This window comes from Ursus arctos, unplaced genomic scaffold, assembly GCF_023065955.2.
Source record: "Ursus arctos isolate Adak ecotype North America unplaced genomic scaffold, UrsArc2.0 scaffold_3, whole genome shotgun sequence".
NCBI lineage: Eukaryota > Metazoa > Chordata > Mammalia > Carnivora > Ursidae > Ursus > Ursus arctos.
In genome coordinates this window covers 27,185,265-27,209,079 of record NW_026622985.1, presented here as the reverse complement: position 1 = coordinate 27,209,079, position 23,815 = coordinate 27,185,265, and the positions used below count along the sequence as shown (strand labels likewise).

General features: G+C 36.2%; 1 protein-coding gene across 3 annotated transcripts in view; it reads left to right on the top strand.

Moving 5' to 3' along the window:
- Positions 1 to 23,815, top strand: part of SEMA3D (semaphorin 3D) — a 240,737-nt gene that overhangs the window by 113,498 nt on the left and 103,424 nt on the right. For all 3 annotated transcript variants that reach the window (XM_057304256.1, XM_026504666.4, XM_057304255.1), the window contains 3 exons: positions 6,867 to 6,986; positions 11,860 to 11,953; positions 14,667 to 14,795. In XM_057304256.1, coding sequence (XP_057160239.1) covers positions 6,867 to 6,986; positions 11,860 to 11,953; positions 14,667 to 14,795 — 343 coding nt within the window. The remainder of the gene's footprint in view (positions 1 to 6,866; positions 6,987 to 11,859; positions 11,954 to 14,666; positions 14,796 to 23,815) is intronic.

Genomic DNA, 23,815 nt, shown 5'->3' with positions numbered 1-23,815 from the left:
TGAGGGATAAACACTCAAGGTCAAACTATCAGTGAAGGTTTTACTTGTGACAGTGTTCTCATTTCAGTGTGTTCACTAATTCTAGTTATAGAATAACTCAGTTGGCTCCTATTATTAAGTTAAAGCAAAGGGTGATAAACTTTTCTGGAGGTGGTATCCTACAGTGTGTAGGACCCAGTACACGAAACCTATTCCTACAATTCATTTGTATTTGGGAGCTGCTAATCACCTTTAACCTTTAAGCACAATTACTGCCAGCCCAGGATTAGAGATACGGGAAGTTTTTCTCTTTTTACTACAATCTGTAAAGTTTGCTGGTGAATCATGTAGGGATAATACGGTTCTTGTCCCCTTCTTTTTAATCTGTCACTTTAAAATAATAGTATATTTTAGAATTGCTAAGAATGGCTAACACTTTTATAACACTTACCATGTTACAGGAACAGCTTCCAATGCTTTATAATCTCGTTTAATCCTCACAACGATATTATATGCTAGATTTTATTATTATTCCTCATTTTGTAGGTGAGAAGACTGAGGCCAGAAAAATTAAATGGCTGGCCCAGTATCACATATCTAGTAAATAGTGAAGCCAGGAATTGAATCCAGAAGTCTTGCCCCATAATCAGGGTTCTTACACAACACTGTGATCTACGCATAAAGGTGTGAACTCTACGTATAAGGTCTGAAAACCTTATCCCCCAAACTGTACCCCTCAAATCACTTCTCTCTTCAATATCTCTGTAATAGAGAGCCTCGGTTTACAGCGTTGCTTAGATTCCAGCCTACAGAAAACTGAGACAAGTGTGTGGTTTTATTGACCTCTTTTATTACCTTTGGCATTACCTTCTCTCCTCCCTTCTCTCTAGTAATTTTTACCTACTTCCCAAGAGTGTTTTTAGGATTAACAAGTGTTTGGAAAGACTGTCCCTTTACACAAAGGTACTATATAACTGAAAAATAGTGAATTATTTACCATAATGAAAGTTAGCTAGTTGGGGTGGGGAGGGAGTGGAAGATGAGGAAACAAAAGAGAACTATTCCCCTTTCTTGACCACAGTCTCTAGTTTAGTCCAAAGAAAGGAAATAGTGACAGGAAGCTATTTCATAGTATTTTGTTTCTGCTTAGAATATTATTCAAAAGAAAGTCACCAAAGAAATGTCCTTAGTCCGGACTATAAAGAGTGGAGTCAACCTCTCAGTCCGGGCAAAAGAACACACAGGATGTGGGCAGCCTGGGTTGTGTTTGTCATCTTAACCCTAGAGGCACACAACCTTGTCAATGGAGACATGACGTAGACTTCGAGGATCTTCCATCGCCCAAGTTCTATGATTACATTCTTTCTTTCTTCTTTTTAAAAGAACATCTAAAAGCAAAACAAAGTGCTCATTGTAGAGAGTTTGCAAATTACATGGAAGTCATCTGTAAATATCTCCTCCCCCATGAACATTACCCAGAGATAGCTGGTGACATTTTGATGTTTATTCTTCTATCTTATCTATTTACTATTTTTCAGAATGAAATCATTGTATACATAGTCCCCTAAAACATTTTTTTTCACTTTGCAAACTGCCATGAGCATTTTCCCATGTCATTAAATTCCTTTCTATAACACTACTTTTAATAGCTACACTGCATTCCTTTATATATTATTTCATCAATCCTCTGTTGTTAGAAGTTTGGTATAAATCCAGTTTTTAGCTATTCTAAGTGATGCTTCACATGAAAAATCTTATATGTAAATACTGTGAGCATCATTGATTATTGAGTAGAATTACTGGTCAAGAATATAATTTGAGGGCTTTTTAGGATATAAATTTTTTATGCACATTGCAAAATTACCTTCCAGAAAGTTTATGCCTTTTGTGCTTTAACCAGCAGTACATGTTCATGAGAGGGTATATTTTGCTATACTCTTGCTAATAATAGTGGGTAAACATATGGTTAATATTTAACGCTAATACGTAAATGAATAAAATGAATGTATTTAATCTTTGCCAACAAAAAGAAAATTATTTTTGTTATTTTTGCCTGAAATCCTTTCATTACTATAAATACTAAATATTTTATGTAGTTGTAAAATTAGGACTTACTTTTTGGAACATCATATCTCTATAATTTGTTCATTTTCCAATTTTAGTGTTTGTCTTTTCCTTACTGGGTATTTACAGATTTTCAAGATATATATATATATACATATATATATATATACACACACATATACAAGATACATATATATATATATACATATATATATATTATAGCATATTATGCATATTTTCAAGATACGTATGTGTATAAAATATATTATTACTTTGTGATCAAACTTACTTAAAAATATTTTTTCATAGTTATCCTATTTGATATATACACTTTTAAATATTTAAATTGGCATATGTCTCTTTTTTTTCTTTAAAATATTTTCCTCTGTCTTGCCAGGACAGCTAGTTTTTGCTCTGTAGAAACTTCTACTTTAGATCTTCCATTTTTAAAAGAGAAATGTGATATGGGGATTATCATGTATTTATTTTGAAGTGTCGGCAAATTATTAAAATATTTTCAACACTGTAAGACCTAAGCAGATACCTGTGTAGACTGGAATTTTTTTCTAAGATTTATCTCTTTTTGAGAGAGAAACAGTGTGCCTGCGTGTGCGTGGGGGAGGGACAAAGGGAGAGGGAGAGAAAGAATCTTCCAGCAGACTCCCCGCTGAGCACAGAGAGAAGCTGGGCTTGATTCCAGGACCCTGAGATCATGACCTGAGTCTAAATCAAGAGTGGACTGCTTAACCCACTGAACCACTCAGACAATCTGTAGACTGGATTCTATTCTGAGGTCTGTTAGACAAGCACCGTAGCACCGTGAAAAGTCTGTGGTGATGACCAAAAATGTTTGATGATCACTATATTCTGCAAAATACACTAAAAATAAAAACAAACTAGATACCTAAATCAGAGTGTCTCTCCATATATAACCTAATTAAAATTAGCAATTATAGGTTAGTTATCAGAAATACATATAAAGCTGTATTAGATTTAATTGGACTGTATATAAGTCTAGAGAATTAAATTACTGTATTTCTGTATTGCTATTTTTTTCATATATCTAGGGAGAAACTAAAATTCCAAGTGTTAATACATAATACAAATATATATTAGCCTTTTCTTCCAAGTATTAATTCAGTTTTATATTTGTCTTATTTATTTAATTACATACAATGTATAAATGTATATGTGAGGTAAAATATTGAAACATTACTTGAGAGAATTAAAAAGTCGATACTAGTTTTAAAATTTCTTCTCTCTTTCTTCCAATGGGAGTGTTGGTAGGTGGGAAGGGGAGTAGGTGGGAAGAATAAGGAAAGGAGAAATTCATATTTTTCCAAATTTGAGCATATTACTCGCTAAATTGAAATGTTTGCTCACATGCAACCACACTTGCAGTTGTGGGGAATAGCTAACAAATTAGCCAGCTTTCAGGGAAAGTTAAAAAAGCTGCTTCTCAAAATTATCTTTTTTCATGCCTCACAGAATTATGCTACCATGAATTGCCATGCAGGTCGCTAAGTGAATTAAATCAAGTTAATCATTGCTCCTGCTATTTAAGAAAAACTTGATCTTGTAGGATCTCTGTTCCCAGGTTTCTCATTCTTCAGGCAAGCAATTCCCTTTCCTTGCCTCCAGGCTGCTTTGAGAACTACCCTCTCAACCTTGCTACAGAACACTTCGAGCAGAACTGACTTTTTTGCAAACTGTCAGACAATGGAGGACTCACCCATAAATTGCTCTATTCCATGTCAGCCCAATCTGGGAGAAGAAGGAATTTCATAAATCCTTGTGAATATCTCACCAAGTCAAAAAACTAGCATAATAAATTACTTTCCAGGGCTGGCTGTGTTTTAATAAAGTACTCCTAGAAAAGTTAAAGAATATGGAATGTTTTAGGTGTGATTCAGAGCTTTTTCTTCATAATCAGTAACATTATATCTCCTCTGTGTATAAAATTTCATCCTGGGCCTTATTAGCCTTTTTAAAAACAATGCCGTGTCTCTCATAGTCCCTAATCTTTCTGACTCCGTATTTTATGATATGAAAGGAAGTAGTTTTATTTCTTTATACAAATATTTATTTCAGAATCTTATAAAATTACTGCCATAGTCAGTGTGGGCTACTGTAACAAAATGTCATAAACTAGGTGGCTTAAACAACAGACATTTATTTCTCACAGTACTGGAGGCTGGGAAGTTCAAGATCAAAGCGCTGGTAGACTTGGTGCTTGATGAAAATTCTCTTCCTGGCTTGCAGATGGCCATCATCCTGTTGTACCTGCACATGGAAGAGAGAGAGAGGGAGGGAGGGAGAGGGGGAGGGAGGAGGGAGAGACGGAGAAAAAGGGAGAGAGGGGGAGAGAGTCAGAAAGAGAGTTCTGTCTCATCCCATAAGGGCACCAATCACATCATGATGATCCCAATCTCAGGATCTTTTCTAAAGCTAGTTACCTCCAAAAGCCCCCCCTCTTATTACCATCCCACTGGGAGGGGGGAGGTTAGGGTTTCAAGCAATGAATTTTAGAGGACACAAGTACTCAGTTCATAACAATTACCATCTAAATTCTACGACTACTTGTTAAAACAGCTTTTTAAAAAATGATGGAATAATGAGCAGCGAGTCAGTCCGTCCTCACTCCAGCAGTGTGATTCTACTCTTCCCCTCCCTGTGTACTGTTCCTGGTATAGATCTCACCCTCGTATAAAGCTCTTCATGGGGGGAAAAGCCAAGAAATAAAAGTCCCTTCAGTGAGCAGGAGTGAGTAAAATAAAAGCTGAAGGATATTAAAACCTCTCATTCTAGTGATGAAGCCATCATTACAGTTTATCTGGTGATCGCAGACAGTTTTAAATTTTTTGCCTTGCTTTTCTCATATTACTGTGTCTCTGTTATTTGTTCAAAATCATTAGTATGACATATGTATTGCCTGAATTAGATTTTCATTTGAGACTGCCTAACATGATGTCCCCTATGGTGCCTTTGTGCAAATAGAAAATAAATTCTCTCCATCAGACACCTTGACAGAAAGGTGGAACACTGACATAATATGATTTTGTTCAACAAGACTATGTGCCAGAAAACTGTCTTCGTGGATTTAAAGCTTTCCTTTCTTAAGAGACTGCATGTAATGAGTGTTTGAGAACATATACAAAATATATGAAAATATTCAGGATGATAAAGATGTCTGTAGTGTGATTTGCACATCCTTGGATGTGCCTTTTTCTTCCCGCAGCATAAAACCTAGTTAACCAGATGCGGTACCCTTATTAAAGAGTGCTAAGTCTGCCTACCTGATAAAGAAACATCCTTTGCTTGTGTAGCTCTCTGAGAGACTGATAATGATACTGTCCCTTCACACAATCTTAAGGAACTGCTTTGTTTATAGGAAAGCAGAGAACAGAAGATTCAATGAGTTCACTGTAACATTCTTCTGTGGTAGAATGTATACATTTTATTAACTGGGATCTATGAATTCTTGAGACATAAAATTGCAATGCTAGCTGGCCAAGGGAAGTACTAGAGACTAGGAACTCTGTACCACAGATACGCAGGCGTAGCTTTTCATTCTAAAATCTGAATAGCCACTGGCATATTGATATTTTATATAGATCAAAATCAGGGTAAATAGTAATTATTAATATTATATTATTTAACTTAATCTCATTAGGTAAGTTTTTGTCTGCTTCTGAAAATTGTATTTAATTCTAAAAACCACCCTACCAGTTAGGTCACTGTTTTCTGTCTTTGGGGTTGTTTTGTAATATATTCCTTCTTAACAACCCAAACAAGAGTGACCCATTAGGTCAACATCTCACCGGTGAGGAACCCATGGCCATTCAGGTAGGGAAGAAATAGACTTTTTCTGTGAATCCCAGTGGTTTCATAGGTTTATACCTTTCTTGGTGAACACTTCCCCATCTCCTAGATAGAGTCAATCCAGAATAAAAGTATACTCCAGCCAGTGTTTCCTCCGGGGTTTTGGGGTCCAGGAACCATGAAGCCAAAAATTATGTAAAGATAAGGAATTACTTATGTGAGGTAAATCAAAAATAATGTATAATAACAGGAATGACTACTCTGAAAAATTGAGAGTCACTACTTATAAGTAACTAGGGGATAGATAATATATGTTATAACAATAATAATGCAAAGAAATATTTTTAGGACTAAGCACATGCAAAACAAGCAGAAATCTAAAAGTGTCTTCAAAAATTAGACTCGGTGTTAAAAAGTGTATGGGAAAAACAAGATATTCTTGGAATAAACAGAAATTAAGTTGAGTCTTAAAGGCTCTGTAACATTGAAAATAGATGGGAATAAAGTGGTAGGGCATTCTATCCAATAAGAATGGAATACATATCTGGGAATACACAAGTGTGTTAGTGTTTTGTTCACGGTCGCTGAGAGAGTTGACGTTGTCAACAGTAGGATCTATATGGGATACACAATGTGGGAACATCAGAAATGACAGGTTATGTTCTTAGGTAATTCCTGAAAGAAGATATGGATATCTCATTCTGTTGATATCCATTCTCTAGGCCCCGCTGAATACCTATAGAGATGTGCATTCTAGCATTCTGATTAGTTCAACACCTGTAAAACTTCAAAAAAGCTTCATTCACTCATTTAAGCCACAGTTTCTAGTTTGTTTTGCCTCCTTTGCTAAGTCAGATGTTTAAGCATGTCTCATAAATCATTTTCATTTTTGCTGTTTTTCTTGATGATTTATCTACTTGGAAAACAGGTGGTATGAATGATAATCTTTCAAAAACGTGAATTACGTACTAATGCTTTTATTTTTTTTTTATGTCCAATAGACAGAATGTGCAAATTTCATCCGTGTACTTCAGCCCTATAACAAAACTCACATTTATGTGTGTGGAACTGGAGCATTTCATCCAATATGTGGTTATATTGATCTTGGAGTCTACAAGGAGGTAATATAATGAAATAGCATGAAAACAATTAGTTATAATACCTTGTCATTTAATGTCTTTGACATAAAACAGGCAGATTTGAATATAAAGTTTGAATCATATAGAAAGAACTCATGTTCCCAACCACCTTATAGATTGCCATTTTGGTTACACACTTCATCTATCCAATAAAAAGTTTTTTTTATTAGAAGTTTTTTTAATGAGATGATCAAAATTGAAAGTGTAAAATGTTGAAAGTGTTTGTTTTCTATGGGCTCTGTGTATGTCTTTATTTTCTCTTGAGTTTCCATTGTAATTAGATCTATATTAGTTGCTGTTAGTAAAAATCCACATCCCATACGGCCTTGCAGTGGAATTGTATCTTCTAAACTATTTCATTTTTCCCATCCGGCAAATTTGACCTGTTATATACAGTTACAGTGGTGCACACGAAGTACGGAGAATTTTAATTATTTTCTTAAAATTATATGGATAGTCATTAACACACTGAACTCATTATTTCTGCCAGGCCAAATTGCCATAGTGCAAATAAAGATGTACTAAATTAAGAGTAATATATTCCAGCTATCAATGAGCATTTTAATCAATGAGAAACATGCAGATCTCAGTAATTTAATTAATAACTAATACGTTAAAGTGCCTTCTTTGTATCATGGACTGTGCCAGGCACTTTACATGAATTGTCTCTGAAATTTCACAACACTTTTATTTGAAGTTAGTTACCTTTATAACTCCCAACTTACAAGTTAGTAAAAAATTGAGTCTCAGTGGAATTAAATAACATGCCTAAAATCACCCAGCTAATAAGTGGTCTGGCAAGGAATTGAACCAAAGCAGTCTGTCTCTAGAGCAAGCATGTCCAACAGAGCTTTAGACTCTAAATTGTTTCTTTGTATGGGTTTGATGGGTTGTACTGTCATCCTTATGTTTATGTATATACTACTTGTGAATAACCACACATATTTGCAGGATAATTGGCTGTGTGTTTGAAAGTAAAGTCTGGGCTTATAGAACAGGTTTCTTTACATTGATTTAACTGATTCATGCAGAGATCAAACCCACAGCTGTGGCTGGATTAATTTTCCTCTCTAACCAACTTGTCTAACCAGCCCATTCTCAACTGTTTGAAAATAAAGCAACCCTCATAGTTAAATCTCTGAACCACTAGGAGACTTGGCAACTTGAATCCATCATTCTTTGTTGCTGGCGTAATGTTCTCTTGCCCAGCTTTGATGAAGGGTAATATATAACAGTAGCTCATAGCATAGGGTGTAATTACATTAGATAGCCCCACAGCGTGGATGTGTTTTGAGGCCTGAGGCTAAAGGCCAAACTCACAACTTGCTGAGGGGTGCAAATAGTGTTCTTTAACTCCTAAAAGTCACAAGTGCTGAAAGGGAATTTAGATGGAGCTAATTACTTAGCTTGGGACTGTCAAGAGGACCTAGGGCAGTCAGATTTACAAGTTCTGTGAGTAGGAGAATTATGGGTGAGCCGGGATATGAGCCCGGTGAGTTTTCCTCTGCTCAGGAATACAGGTAATTGTATGGCAACACTGTTTGAAGATGGTTAACTTTTTTTTAATGAATTATTAGTCCCAAGAATTCATTGTTTTTCCAGAGGGAATTTAGAAGGCTCTTCCATTTTCAAATAGATAAGGTTGCCCCTGAAGTGGCTGGAAAGAGGGGCCGGCAATATACAAGAGGGACGGAGAAGGGAAGTGTGGGAATACTGGGGCAGTGAGAGGGAAGGGGGAGAAAAGCTCAAATGAATCCCAGATTTCTGTCCTTGGCAGTGAGTTGGAGAGTGGTGTTACTAAGGTGAGAATAGTAACAAGTTTGCGAGGGAAACGGTGAGTGAGTTTTGTACATTCTGCATTTGCGAACTGTTCAGTGAGGTCATGCCACGCGGGCGGCTGGGTCCGAATTTCAGGACAGGAGTCGGGGCAGTTGTCAACAGCTAATCCGGGAGCCTGGGGAGCCAGAGTTTGAGTTATGGCTTCAGTCATTTACCAGCTCCGTAGTCTTTTGTGCCCTGCATAAACTCTCTAAGCTTCTGTTTATTCAGCAAAATGAGGATGATAATAATAGTAACTATCTCACAGAGTTATTTGGAGGATAAAATGAGAAAATGCTTGTATAGGCTTTGGCAGAACACTTGCTTCATTCCAGTCATTACCACTTACTACCCAGCTGTACTAGGCAATGGGAACACAACAGGCAGCAAGGCAAGGATTTTAAGAGTGTGTACGTAAATTTCATGTAAAAATGTCTGCAGTGTGTGTTTGCATGCATGTGTATGTATAAATGTGTGTGTGTGTGTGTGTATGGGTGTGTGTGTATGTATATATATATGTGTGTATCTATATATATTCTGTGTGTGTAAATATATACATTTATCCTGTGATACTGACAATGCCTGAACGTTGTTTAGTAATTACACTGGAAGTGTGTTCTTTCATCTGGGATCTCCCCTCTGCTGCTGCAAATCTCATCTTTAAGTGGGGGTGGTATTAGCAATAACTTTGCATAATTGCTCTGATGATTAAATGTTTGCTGTCATGCTCATCTCTTCAATATAATACTTAATTAATTAATTTTTAATTAATTTTTTACTTACTTAATTTTTTACTTAATTAGGCTGAAGGAATTTTCTTATAAAACTGAAGTTGTCTCAAAATTAGTGTCATGTAATTCAGCCATTTTATCTTCCAATGTCCACTCAGTCAGCCATTATTTTTTACAAAATTTTCCTCTTGGTGTCCTTGACTCTGGCTTAAGGAAACTTGCTTTTCTGATAATTCCTTTCTCCAGGAGATTTTAAGGGAGACCTTGTCCTAAGCCTTCAAGATATCAATGTTATGGGCTTATCTTGAGAATGTAATGAAATGTTGCATCTTAAAAACAGAAGTCTGCACAATTATGAGGGTTTATCTAGTACTTTTCATCAGCTGTGACGTTCTCCTATGTTCTTGGTCTTTCCTTTTTAACTTTACTATAATCTTCTGGCATACTGGGATTCAGTTTACTTTTTCCCATTACAATATCCCATTATATAGGCTTTAGAGTGAACAGTTCTGTTTGACCTGTGGAAAATAATGTGCCGTTAATGATATTTAAACACACATAAGAGCCACTGTCTACAGGTGTTTTTTTCCTGACATCTCTCTAGCTGCATTCACAGTTGGGAAGCACGCCCTAAACAGGTTCTCACTATACCTTTTCCGTGCCAAGGCTCCACTATCATAGCTTGTCATTAGCTGGCCTGTTCTAAGTAAACATACTTGGATTTGATCGTATTACATGGTCATGGTGAGTCTATAAATTGATTTCAACACATTTTTAAATCCGTGAGTTTGGAATTCTGAGGTGAGATTGGTTAACAGCATGAACTTTGGGGACAGCCCTGAGAGTTCAAGCTACTGCTTTGCCTCTTACTAGCTATGTGATGCTGAACAAGATAGTTAACCCCTTCTGTGCTCAATATTCCACTAGAAAAGCTGAAATTCTTAAAGTAGCTACAGCTTTAGGCTTATGGTGAGGATTCAGTGAGACAATGTACATAAATTTCCTGGCCCACGGTTAGTACCTATTAATGGCAGGGACTATTCCTGTTAACATTAAAGTGCATTTACTTAAAACTATGAAATAGCCATTGTCAATCATGCTATTTAAATTACTACCAATATTTTTTTTAATAAGGTGGTCGTTGCTATTGGTTCTGTTCAGAAGAAACAAATCTGAAATGACAACACAATACAACAAACAATCCAATTCCCTCTATCCCTTTTGCTTCACTGCTTACTTTCTAGATAAGTAGCACCGAATGTTCCTTTCTTATTACACGTGTGTTCTGATACAAGTTGGTAGATACACCATCTAGAGAAAATGTCTGAAATGCTGAATTTCTCTAACTAGTGCATATGCAGGGTGAGTCATCAGCCTTTCTGCTGGATGGTAGTGTTGTCATTGTTATGAAACACTCAAACTCATGGGGCCATATTCATTATACATTCATATTTTTCTTGGAAAGTTCAACTTAAGATGTTATTTTTTCCTGAATATTAAAAGTCTGCCAATGTCGTTCTGTCTGTGGCCACTATTATAAAAATAGATATTTCAGCCAAAATAACTATGTGGTTTTAATGTGTACAGTGTTTTCATAATAGTGAAAATACTACAACAGGGTTTCTTTTTTTGTTGTTGTTGGCTTTTTTTTTTGTCCACATGTATCAACAGCTCTGTAAATGAACTGCCTGCCTTAGAACACTTTTATGTCTCTAAAATCACAAAATGTCACAAGGCCTATTTTGGTATAGGTGCAGATGTATGAGTAAATAAACCACAAGAGTAATAAAGTATAATTATTATAGTAAATTCATTTCTTTTTTTTTTTTTTAAGTAATCTTTATACCCAACATGGGGCTCAAAGTCATGAACCTGAGATCCACAGTCACATGCTCAATGGACTGAGCCAGCCAGGCGCCCCATAAATTCATTTCTTAGATGAGGAAATTAGCTTACTAGGCTCAATAAATTTGTTATTAGCCTTAAGAAATATGTGTGCTTGACGGTGATTTTGATAGTGAGAGTGGTCCAGAATTAGTGAATTGATGGTTATACCACTATTTCCGATTAAAAAATTCATTCAGTATTATCATTATTACTTTGGGCAAACACAGACCAAAACATGGGAATTGAGCCTTGCCAGAAATAATATTTGCTAGAGAGTTAAGGAGCACAGCACGATGCACATGCTATATGCTCAATCAGTTCTTGTTGAATTAATGAGTTAGCATTTAGTTCTTATCTATCTTCTTGCTGATCCTGCTATTTTTAAAAAATCTCACTTGTGTTAATATTTCTCATAACAGGAAGTTATATTCAAACTAGACACACATAATTTGGAGTCTGGCAGACTGAAATGTCCTTTTGATCCTCAGCAGCCTTTTGCTTCGGTAATGACAGGTAAGATCAATGGCAGGCAGTTCTTGCTTTTAGGTGGTTTTCTGAAAAGGTGTATGTAGACTAAACCACATTTTCTTATTGAGTTAAAGATTATTTGGAATTACTCTTTCACTGGCTATTTGGTTATGGTGTTTTAGTGCCAAATCTCTATATTTAGCACCCTTATCCTAAAGGGAGTCCCGAGCAATCCTTCATTTCTACACAGTTTTTTTTTTTTTTAAATTTATGTTTATTTATCTGAGAGAGAGAAAGTGAGAGCACAAGGAGAGGGAAGGGCAGAGGGAGGGGGGGACAAGCAAACCCCCGCTAAGCAGGGAGCCAGCACAGGCGATTCCAGGACCCCGAGATCATGACCTGAGCTGAAGGCAGATGCTTAACCTACTGAGCCACCCAGGTGTCCCTCTACACACTTTTGAAATGAACTTCTGGTTGAATTCTTTTTAATGCAAATGACACATACTTACTTGTTCTCTAATTTTATATTTAGATGCCTCAGATTTTCTTAAACTAAGCTATGTCCCTATTTAGCTTACTATGGAAGTTAAATTTAGCAATTCCCTAAACATAACAGGTTACAAAATATGTTGAATATTCGAGTGGAAGGATTAATAATAAAATGTAGTGGATATACTAATAAAACAAATGATAGAATACAGATAATAGAATGTTATAATACCTTTTCCCTCAATTTCACATCAACCTGATTGTATTAATGGAAATGTGAAATTTTTGCTAGCACATTCAGTCTTCTCTTGCTTTGTCTACATCTTAAATCCGCTTGTGAGGTGACTATCCTGTTTAAAGAAGGCAGTGCTGTGTGGTCCGAAGTCTGTTCTGAGGAATGTTGGCACGACCTCTGAATTTTTACCATTATAAGGACCCCTTTTGTCTTGGTTTGGTTCATGACTTTACTCTCTTTTTATTTAACTTGTCTATCAAATGTTTGAATAGACGATAAGAGTGAAGCACCGTGACATTTTAATTTTCGCTTAGTGAGAACTAGTGATCTTTCTTTGAAGTGAAAGCGTGCATGGTTTTGTGTGTTTTGAAAATTGTATGACTGATGTTCAGTCATTATCCTCAGAAAGTGAGATGGATGATTTGGGATTCTGATCTGTCAAGTGGGGTTAACATATCCTTAATAAAAACAATGGATTGTAGGCATCGGTGACCCTTCTTACAAATCCCTAAGTGATTTAAATACACGGAAGACAGTTTTAAAGCCTGGATATACAGAGAGTTTTTAGGTTGAAACACACCTTTTTTTTTTTTTTTTTTGGCAATATGTTCAAATATCCACAGTTTTTTATCTTTTAAACAAATAGTTTATTTCCTTTACTCTTGCCAAGTAATGTCTTTATTGATGTTATTTTTTTCTTCCATTTTAAAAAATTTGCTCCACAAATGAAATATTGTCATTTACCATTTATTTTAGGGGATTGCTGTAAGAGAAGGAAATGGTATCATATCTACATTTACTTTACCTAACTGGATTTCTCTCTTTTCTGTTTTGTTTTGTTTTGTTTTTTTCATATGGAAATTAACTCTTGTCATTATTTAGATTGGTTGACAAATACTTCAGTAAAAGGTTATTTAGATGGATGTATTCAGAGGAGTAGGAAATTTCTCAATCACTTATAAAAAGTCAGAATTTTAAAGATAATGTTTCTGAGGAAAATTGGATTTTAGTGATAAAACAGTGTCTTTCATTGTTCTTATACTTAGCCACTTAAAAACCTAAATGCTCTGTAGAGATTAGCCTTTTTTTTTTTTTTTTTTAATTTTGGTCTGTTAGGTGGACTCAACATTGTTGACTATAAAGATTTCCTGAAATAAAAGCTTAGCTTTCAAAGAGGCAATATATTCTACTGTAGGGACAGCATTCTTGTCTCTCCCCCTGTAAGTGCTGACTAGCATTAGGGAAGACAGTCCCTTCCCCGCACCCCCATCCTTTTCTCTTCCCCTTCTTCCCCCATCTCTTCCTTCTCTCTCCCCTTCCTCTCATCCTTCTCCCTCCCCTGCTCCTTTCTTTCTCTTTTGCCTCCCCCCCCACCACTTCTCTCTTTCTGGTTAAACATGTATATGCATTTTACATAAATAACAGGACAAAGAAGTTTGGTATGCAGTAATAGCCACATCTTTCCCTTTTCAGGAATTCCTGTTTATCAGAACCATTAGAGATGTGATTAGCTACAAGGAATGCAACATGTTATAATTACCAAGAATGACTTCAGTGCTGAAAGCTCCCTTTCAGCAGAGGTTAGGCAGAGAAAGTTGTGGTCATTGAGGTTGTGTCGGTTAAGTAAATACTAATTACACAATCCATTCCTCATTATGGCATTTACTTTTTAGTATTTTTTGTGCTGCTACCAAGACAAACTCCTAATTATGATGTATCCTTGAATTATTTGCGGGGCGAGAGGAGAGAGGAAGAGCTTATTCATAAGAGAAGCTAATGCATAAGCAATTGTGAATTCAGAAGACTTAGGCCATTTTTATCTTCAGGTCTCTTGCACCAGCGTACCAAAGTTCATCGAGTTATCTTGTCTTCAACTCTACAAATTTTTCAAAATTTGAATGTGAAATTTATGAAACATATCTTCTCATGTTAAGCAATAAACGTCTTTGGTTTCATGGAATGAAATTAGTGTATTGCAAATAGTATCTGCTGCTGTACTCTTAGAAGTCCTGTGTATTCTCTTCTCGCGCTCAGATGAGTACCTCTACTCTGGAACAGCATCTGATTTCCTTGGCAAAGACACGGCATTCACGCGGTCTCTTGGGCCTACTCACGACCATCATTACATCAGAACTGACATTTCAGAGCACTACTGGCTCAATGGTTAGTGATTTTCTCTTTTCATTTTTTTGCCTTTGCTTTTGGGTAGATAAGAAACTCATTATTACTCATTCACATGTGTTTGGGAATAAATGGTTTAGCTTAACATTCTAAAATACATTTGATGAATTCCCCACTAAGTTAGACAAATCTCCAGAACCTGTTGTGTGTATAATAATAATACCGGACACATACTCAAAGTGTGCTATTGCTCTTGACGCTGTTCCATGCTCTAACTTATTTTTTTAAATGTCCACAATGACATGTGAGGTATACATTATTATTATGTGCCTTTTAGAGATGAGTAAACAGAGTAAAGTTGAGAAATTTGGTCAAGTTCTTGTAACTTGTCAGTTGTACCCTGGGGTTCAAGTCGATGATCTTTCTCCTGCAGTCTGTTTTTTAATGATGAAACCAAATACTGTCTATGAGCCTAATGACAAGGGCATAGTTTGTAATGCTAACTTCTTCTGTTAAAAGGTTATTTATGGTTGGGTTGACATGTTCCTCTAAAATTTTAAGTATATTAATATTGACATTAGTATATCTGATTACTTTTTTGTTTGGAGGTCATATTCTGATTTTAAAAAAAAAGCCACTAATGAATGAATGAATTAATTAATTAATTAATGTCTGTTTATGCTCTCCTGCCTTACAGCAGGCCAGGTTTTATCATGAGAGTCTAATGTTTTCTAATTATCATAGGACTTTATTATACAGCATGGCAGAATAACATAACATGGCCATTTAAGCAGATAAACACCATTTCTCGTTCCCACCATAAATACTGGGTTTTAGTGGAGGAGGCCAGGGTAGACATTTCCTAGGGGCTATCTCTCTATCTCCCAGTATCATTTAAGCAGTGACAACGTAAACAAAAGGGAAAAACACTTTAAAACATTTCTTCAGTCAGAAGCTCCAGATCCATTTGTTTACACAACAATGGGATCTCCCTTGACCAAAGAGAGCCCTATTAATGGGGAAAACAAATTTAGAATATCTGCCAGCTCTGCGATTACTCATTAATTTCTCTGCATTCAGACAAGGCAAGATTATCTTCTTGAGCTTTATGAGGTTTTTGTGGAAATACTTGGTTTGAGAGTGAGTCTATGGATTTTTACCAAATAGAAAAACTTACCCATCCGTTTAGGTAACAAGATATACTAATGGCTTTAAAACGAAGTATAGATTGTATTTCTTTTTTTTTTTTTTTTTTTTTCAAAGATTTTATTTATTTATTCGACAGAGATAGAGACAGCCAGTGAGAGAGGGAACACAAGCAGGGGGAGTGGGAGAGGAAGAAGCAGGCTCATAGTGGAAGAGCCTGATGTGGGGCTCGATCCCACAACGCCGGGATCACACCCTGAGCCGAAGGCAGACGCTTAACCGCTGTGCCACCCAGGCGCCCCTAGATTGTATTTCTTGATCTTGGGAGGACAAATGTCATCATATTACCACTCTTTTCAGAGATTATTCTATTTGTTCCTTAACAATGACATGTCCATTAAGAAGTCTGCCACACTGCTGAATTAATAAGTGTAGGAAATCTTTATTCGACTATTGTTTGACCAACATGTTTTTCTTAAATGCTGTGTGAAGAGAATTACAAAGTAGGAAGCCTTGAGTTGGTTTAACATTTAATAACAACTTTTGAGGGCCCTTGGCATACTGAATGCTGTTCTACTCCTGGGCTTGGAAAGATTACATGGGAAGGTTACTGACCTAACGGGGACGACTACTGGAAGCATTAGAAGAGAGTGGGAATTGGGGCTGAAGAGCTATAAATATTATCCTGACATCACGGGGAAGTTAACGATGGTTTAGTTCTTTTTTTTTTCTTTAGGTATAATTGACACATAACATTATATTAGTTTCAAGGGTATAATATAATGATTCAATATTTGTATATATTGCAAATTGATTACAATAAGTCTAGTTAACATCCGTCACCATACATAGTTGGAAGTACTTTTCTGTGTGTGATGAGAACTTCTAAGATCTACTCTTTTAGCAATTTTCAAATGTGTAATACAGTATATTAGCTGTAGTCACCATGCTGTACATTACATCTCCATGACTTGCTTGTTTTATAACTGGACTTGTGCCTTTTCACCGTCTTCATGCATACCCTGCTCTTCATTAGGGAATCGAATTTTTCTTTTTTATAAAGGTAACTGACAGTAGTATGAAGAGAAAACTAAAGAGAGTAAGGATAGAGAAAGAAGCCATAGCAAGGAAACAGGAAAAAGGTGGGACAAAGAACAGAGGTATTGGCAGTGGAGGCGGATATGAGAATATACAGCAACAAATATTTGAAATAGAAGATATTTGTTTGGGAATAGAAGAATCTAAGGATATGAGGATGGAATTCAAGAGAAAGTTTTGGATACTGAGAAAACTTTGGGATTGAAGAAGTAGCAGAAAGGAAAAAAGGAGAAAGGATACACAGTAGAAAAGTCTCAATGGACTGAATGAAGGCAAATGACTAAGAATTAGGAGAACATTTATAGTTCTAAGACATTCAGGGTAGAGTGCTTAGTGATTAATGGCCAGGGGACCATATAACCCAATTTGTCCTGGACGTTTCCAGTCTACCTCTAATGCTCTGTAGCTCTCAAAAGTGTCCTAGTTCAGACAAGAATCACAGCTTTGTTTCTGTGGAATTTAATTACGTAGGTTTAAATCCTGAATATCATTTACTTGTGACCTTGGTCAAACCTTTCTGTGCGTCTACATTTTTTTGCCAAAAATTTGGCATAATAATAGTATTTATTCACAGGCTTTTCTAAGGATTAAAGTAGATCACATAGGGAAGATCATATTGGAAAGTCTGATGGAAGACAATTTTAAGAGCAGTTCAGGGTCAATGCTGTCACCACCATGATTGTCATTATTCTTGAAGGTGAAAACGGCAGGAGGTGGGACTAAAACACCAAGGGCTCTGTGGTTCCACTGACATCTATTTAGCATTTGTAACTACTGACCACCTTTTCTTTCTCTCTCTTTGCATTTCATAATTCTGTGAGCTCATCCACTCTCAGATTTCCAACTGTTTCCTGTGTTCCAGCGTTTCCTGAAACTACATTTCCAAACCTTTTTTCTGCAACTCAGAGCCCTTAAAAATATTTATTTGGGTGTCTTATATTTTCCCAGATTATAAGAAAGAAACTGATTGTTTTATATGTGAATAAAGATATCTAAGCCTTTACCCTGATAGTGCCACTAAGGGGCTTTGATTTTTTTTTTCAAGTTGTTTAAGTTGTGATCCTTTGCTTGAGTTTCTTTAAATATATGCAGATACAGATATAGATATAGATACATAAAAGACTAATTGGATCTAAAATCTAAAGTCCTGTGAGTAACTTAAAATGATTTTGTTTTCCCTTTCTAACCTGCCCTTCAATACCAGTTTCCTGATTTCTATCTTACTTTCTAAACGTTATCCACCCAGTTACCTTGAGGTTATCTTTGATTCCTTCCTCTCCCCCACCCTCTTTATCTTATCTGTCACTAGGGGCCTTTACTTCTGTCAAAATATCTATCGACCTTGTTGATTCCGTGGCCACCATCTTGCTATAGGTCTTCATCACTTGATCTCTGGGTTCTTGCCACTATTTTATTGTTTGTTAATTCATATTCCTATCACTAATTTCTTCTGCTTCAAATTTATTTTATGTAGCATCCACACTGTTCATTATTTTACATACTTTTAAAGTATTATTTTATTTACTGGTATAATCCTAAAAGAATTACTATTCCCACTTTACATTTGGGGGATAGATTAGAAGTCAGATGTATTGTGCATAGATAGCTAGTAGATATGAGATTGAAAATCAGGGATGTCTTTCTTGCTCTAGACACTTTTTTCTTGACATCTTATGATGTATTTTATGATCAACCTAAATTCTGCTTTTTTGACTGCACATTCGTGTTTTTGTAGCCTCATTTACAGACAGAGTCCATGCCTACATGCTACGTTGTGCAAGAGCAAACTGAGGATATGGGTTTGGTTGTAGGCACTAGAGCAGAGAGAGAACGTGTGGTTCGGAAAGTGATGTGGAAGACCTCGGCAGAATCTCCTGAAGTCAGGGTTAGTGAGAACATCAGTTCAGATGCTTGCTGATGGACAGGCAAGCCAGAATAAAAGCACGATGCTTCAGGAGATCCATTCAACCTTGGAGTTTCTCAGTCCATGGAAACTAGGGCACAGCAAGGGAGAAATCATAGAAACTACATGAGATTCTTGTAATGAGGAAGTACTTGATTGGCTAAGGCTAAAGACTGACTTACTGTGGGAGCATTCCTGTTCTCCAATCTGAGAAGTGGCCATCTTCCAGATAGAGTCAACCTGTGGTCCAAAGACGGGTCAGTGGGTCATCTGGCTGGAGTCAAGAGTGTGGGGAAATAAAATATAGTGATAGAGGAAGTGTGAAATCCCTTGGAATAATGTTCAGTTATCTTATTCAACCTCATATTCCATAAATTAAGACAGCATGAAGAAGGTGTGTCCAGGTCTGTTAGCCCCCAAGCTAACAGGGTGACTGTCCTTCCATTCCAGTACCAAACTTCTGAAAGCAATAGTGTATCCTATCTCCTGAATTGCAAGTTTGCCCTTTTGGTGGCAATTACGGGAATAGAGGCTATTTCTGCCTTAACACTGGACCTGATATAGCAGTTACTGACACAGGCTACTTGCTCTAAGCACTGTCTAATATAGTAGACACTAGCCACATGTACACTTAAATTAATTAAAATTAAGTACATTTAAAATTTGGTTCCTTAGTCATACTGGGCATATTTCAAGAGCTCACTAGCCACATGGGCTAGGGACTATCATATCGACCAGCACAGATATAAAACATTTCCATCATCACATGATTTTCTGTTAGACAGTGCTGGTCTGAAGTAAACCTACTTCTTAATTATGTGCAGTAGCTCAGAGTCAAATAATGCAACACAAGTGTAAATCTTCTTTACTGTTCATTTAACATGTAGATGTGAAACTCATGTCTCGGTTTCATAAAATGTTGCCAGGTTGAAAGAACTGACAGATAATTAATATTTCAAATGATGGAGTCGGTGTCAATATCAAATCAGTTTCTCCTCTATCTTATAACATCATTGTGTTATTTGTATCTGGTTAGACAGTTTGAAAGTTTTTTTCCTGTTAAATTTTGCTCTCTATACTTTCACTTTTAGTTTAAAATCCTACTTTTTACATGTTTGTGATTAACTAAACTCTCGTAAATGTAAATTGATATTACATTTAGATTAAGCAAAATACAAGAATTAAATTTGCAATTGAGTGTGTTGAAATAATTAACTTTTTAAAAGATTTTATTATTTTTTATTATATAATATTTATTTATTATTTATTATTTTATTTATTTATTTATTTATTTGACCGAGAGAGACAGCGAGAGAGGGAACACAAGCAGAGGAAGTGGGAGAGGGAGAAGCAGGCTTCCCGCTGAGCACAGAGCCCCATGCGGGGCTTGATCCCATGACCTGAGCCAAAGGCAGACGCTTAACGACTGAGCCACCCAGGCACCCCTGAAATAATTAAACTTTTAAAAAATATGATCATCTGTGGATCTCTTTTAAGTCCATATAATCCGTGATGCTTGTGTGTATGCCATGTTTTGTTCTTTGCCCTGCCTGGAATTAGCCAGAGTGAAATCACCTATCCTCTTCACTTACCAGTCCAAGGATCCTTGTCAGAATTTCTCTAGGACTTTGTCTAATCCAGGTTCAGTAGCCTTAAGGAGTAGGAATCCAGACTCCTCCTTTGAGAGACTAATCCATCTGTAAGATACCTCACCAGGAGGATGAGAAATTGCAAAGGTGCAGTACTGTGGGCAGTTCTGGATGAAGTCTTAGATGGTTCCACACTTCTCCACTTTTCTTTATCAACTTAATCTTAGAACCATCAGCAAATAGGAATGTAGCTAGAAGTCACAGTGGTTACTCAAATACAGTTGAGTTTTTGTGAGAATTTTAGAATAAAGCTGAGAAGTATGTCCGTTTGGAAAATGAAAACAAACAATGATGCCTCAAATGCATATGTTTTTGTTTTCTTTCCTGGAGTAGATGAGAACTTTTGTTTTAAATTTTTATTTTTAACATATGGAGGCAGTTTTCATTTGAAGTTTCTCCTGGAGAGTTCGGTTGTCTCCAAATTCTCCTTCCGCTTGAAAGGGTAACATTTTTAAAAAGTGGTAGTGAGAAGATATTGCAAGAAGAAGTAAAGGAAAGTAAGGAAGTCACTATTTGTTAAATCATGGGGTAGGTGTGCCATCCGGTGCAGAAAGGTTCATGATGCATATTGCAGGCTTCGTGGGTTGATGCCATTTTCGTTAAGCAGTGCCTCTTAGTGTCAAGCTAATAGCACATTTAAGAAAATGCATGATTTCAAATTCTGTCCCTATTATAGTATGTCTTTTAAATGCCGAAGAGGGAAAATGTGCTATTATAATAAAGCCCAGGTGTCCATTGTTATGATTTTAAATTTTTAATGCAACAACTGTGCATGTCATACACTGATTAAATGATAACTATTTTTACTCAAACTTGGCAGCAACTCAGGAAAGAGTTTCTGTATTAAAATACTAGCATCAATATTCTTCTAAGACAGGACCTCAATTGAATCTGCAAGGAAGATATTTTGTATTCTTGAAACGTATTTATTTTTACCTCATGAGTGTGCTTATTATTTAAATCACACAATAGAGTACTATTTGATACTACCTCATTTTTCATAATTAGATTTCTTCCTACAATAAACATTTGGCTTAAAAACTCCCATCATTCAATTCTCTTACAGTACTCCAGAGTGGTTGTCTTATAGTACTTAAAAGAGAACCAACATATAAAACAGAATCCAATAAAACCAACAGTCACTGAATAAAGTGATTGTTCATCTATGAACATCTAGGGTCTATTGATCATTTGTGTTATATATTAGTTGAAAGGTAAAAGAAATATAAATTGGAAAAGTATTTACTCAATTTTCCCCCACTGATGTCATAAATTAAAATTCCTGGAATGTAGACTAGTGTCGTATTCTACCTTTGACCATTTCAAATGGCGATACCTGCACTTGGATAATTTTTTCAATATCCAAAGTAGGTTTTTCTGTGTATTTCTGCAATAGGAGAATAGTAATTGTCATAAGTATTTGGACTCCTTGCAGACTGTCTACATTCTGCTTTGTCGTAGAATTGATTTTTTTGTTGAACTTGGTGAACAAGTGAAGACTTAACAGTTGGCTCCTGTAACCACTTCGCCCATCTGAGTATCTAAGGAAAGCTTTACAAGCCACTCTGTCTCTTGCACTGGAATTTTTTTACCTGTAATGATTTTCTGTTTCATATCACTGAATTCTCATTTTCTCTCTGAAGAAAAAAGACTGTAAATTTTGTACCACAATATTATTTTTTTAATTATAAATTCAACTCAATCATTAAAGTGATAGGATATGAATATTACAAGGGTGACATGCTTCATGTAGAACTTTTATTTAAATTACATTTGAGTGCTATGATAAATTCTACTTGTGTGAATCCCCTTTTTAAGTTCAAATATTTGTTAAGATAAAACAAGCCAATCATATTCCTATAATTTATGTATATTTTCAGTTTTATCCCTTTTGTGTCCTACTCCTACTCAGGAGGGGCAGAGGGAGAGGGGGAGAATCCTTAAGCAGACTCCCTGCTGATGTAGAGCCCACTGTGAGGCTCAGTTACAGGACCCTGAGATCATGACCTGAGCTAAAATCAAATGAAATGAGCCACCCAGGCGCCCCAAAACCCTACATGGCTTGCTTTCTTTCTCTATTTCTTTTAAGATTTTATTTATTTGAGAGAGAGTGAGTGAGAGAGAGCAAGCATGAACAGGGGAGGGGGCAGAGGGAGAAGGAGAAGCAGACTCTCTGCTGAGCTTAGAACCGGACTCGGGGCTCCATTCCAGGACTCCAAATCATGACCTAAGCCGAAGGCAGAGGCATAACCAACCAAACCACCCAGGCACTCCAGAAAACCTTAGAAAGTTTTCTAAAATTTATTTTTTTTTATGTAACTTAAGACTATATCAAAGTGAGATTATCAAGAGCATAAGAATTCCTTGGAATTCTAAACTTCAGGGAAAGAACAGGGAAATAATAAAGAACAAAGGGGAGAAAGTTCATTCACATAATTCCCCTTCATTTTTTCTCTTAAAGTTTCCCATTTAAGCAGAGAAGAGATTGGATAGGAGACCCCAGTTGACCCAGCCTGGCTGGGATAATGAAGACTGAACTACCCATTACTTGGAATCAAACGTTAACTTCTGTTTATTGAAGAAGGCTGTTAGGAAGTCTTGTTTCCTGGGCTATTGACCTACTGCTTTACTTTAGCAGGGGGATGATTTTCAGGACTGCTGGGGTACAAGGCAATAAGGCAATGTTGATCTTTTTCACCTACTGCCTACTCTCTCTTCTGTTTTTGTTGTGGTGCTAGTGTTGTGGTTTCAAACTTTTCTGTCTTCTCTTGTTTCCTGCTTCTGCTTCCTGAAGAGTGCTCTGTGCTTCCTTCTGGGCATCTCGTATTTTCTACTTCATTGAGGTTCTTCCTTCCTTCTTCAATAACCACTCTCTCTATTTTGCCTTAATCAAAAGAACTATTTCCAAATTAGTATCACCTCATTACAGATCTGTTACCTGGTTCATTCACAATTCTATAAAAGCCAGACTTAAAAATGCCCAATACTTTTTAAACAAGGAATTAGTAACTCAAACTGGCTTGTCATTGGCACAGTGCAAAGAGGTTAGTTGAGTTGCTAATATTCTTTTCATTTGACGTGTATTATGGGCATCTTTCCACTCCAGTACATTTAGAACTGTGTTCGTTTTTATCAGCTACCTGTTATTCGAACAAGTGTGTGGATGTGCTAAATTTTCTATCATTCTCTTGTTTGTAGCCATAATAATGATTATAATCCTGAAGATTTATTTAATAATTAATAACATTTATTGAGCCCTTCTTATG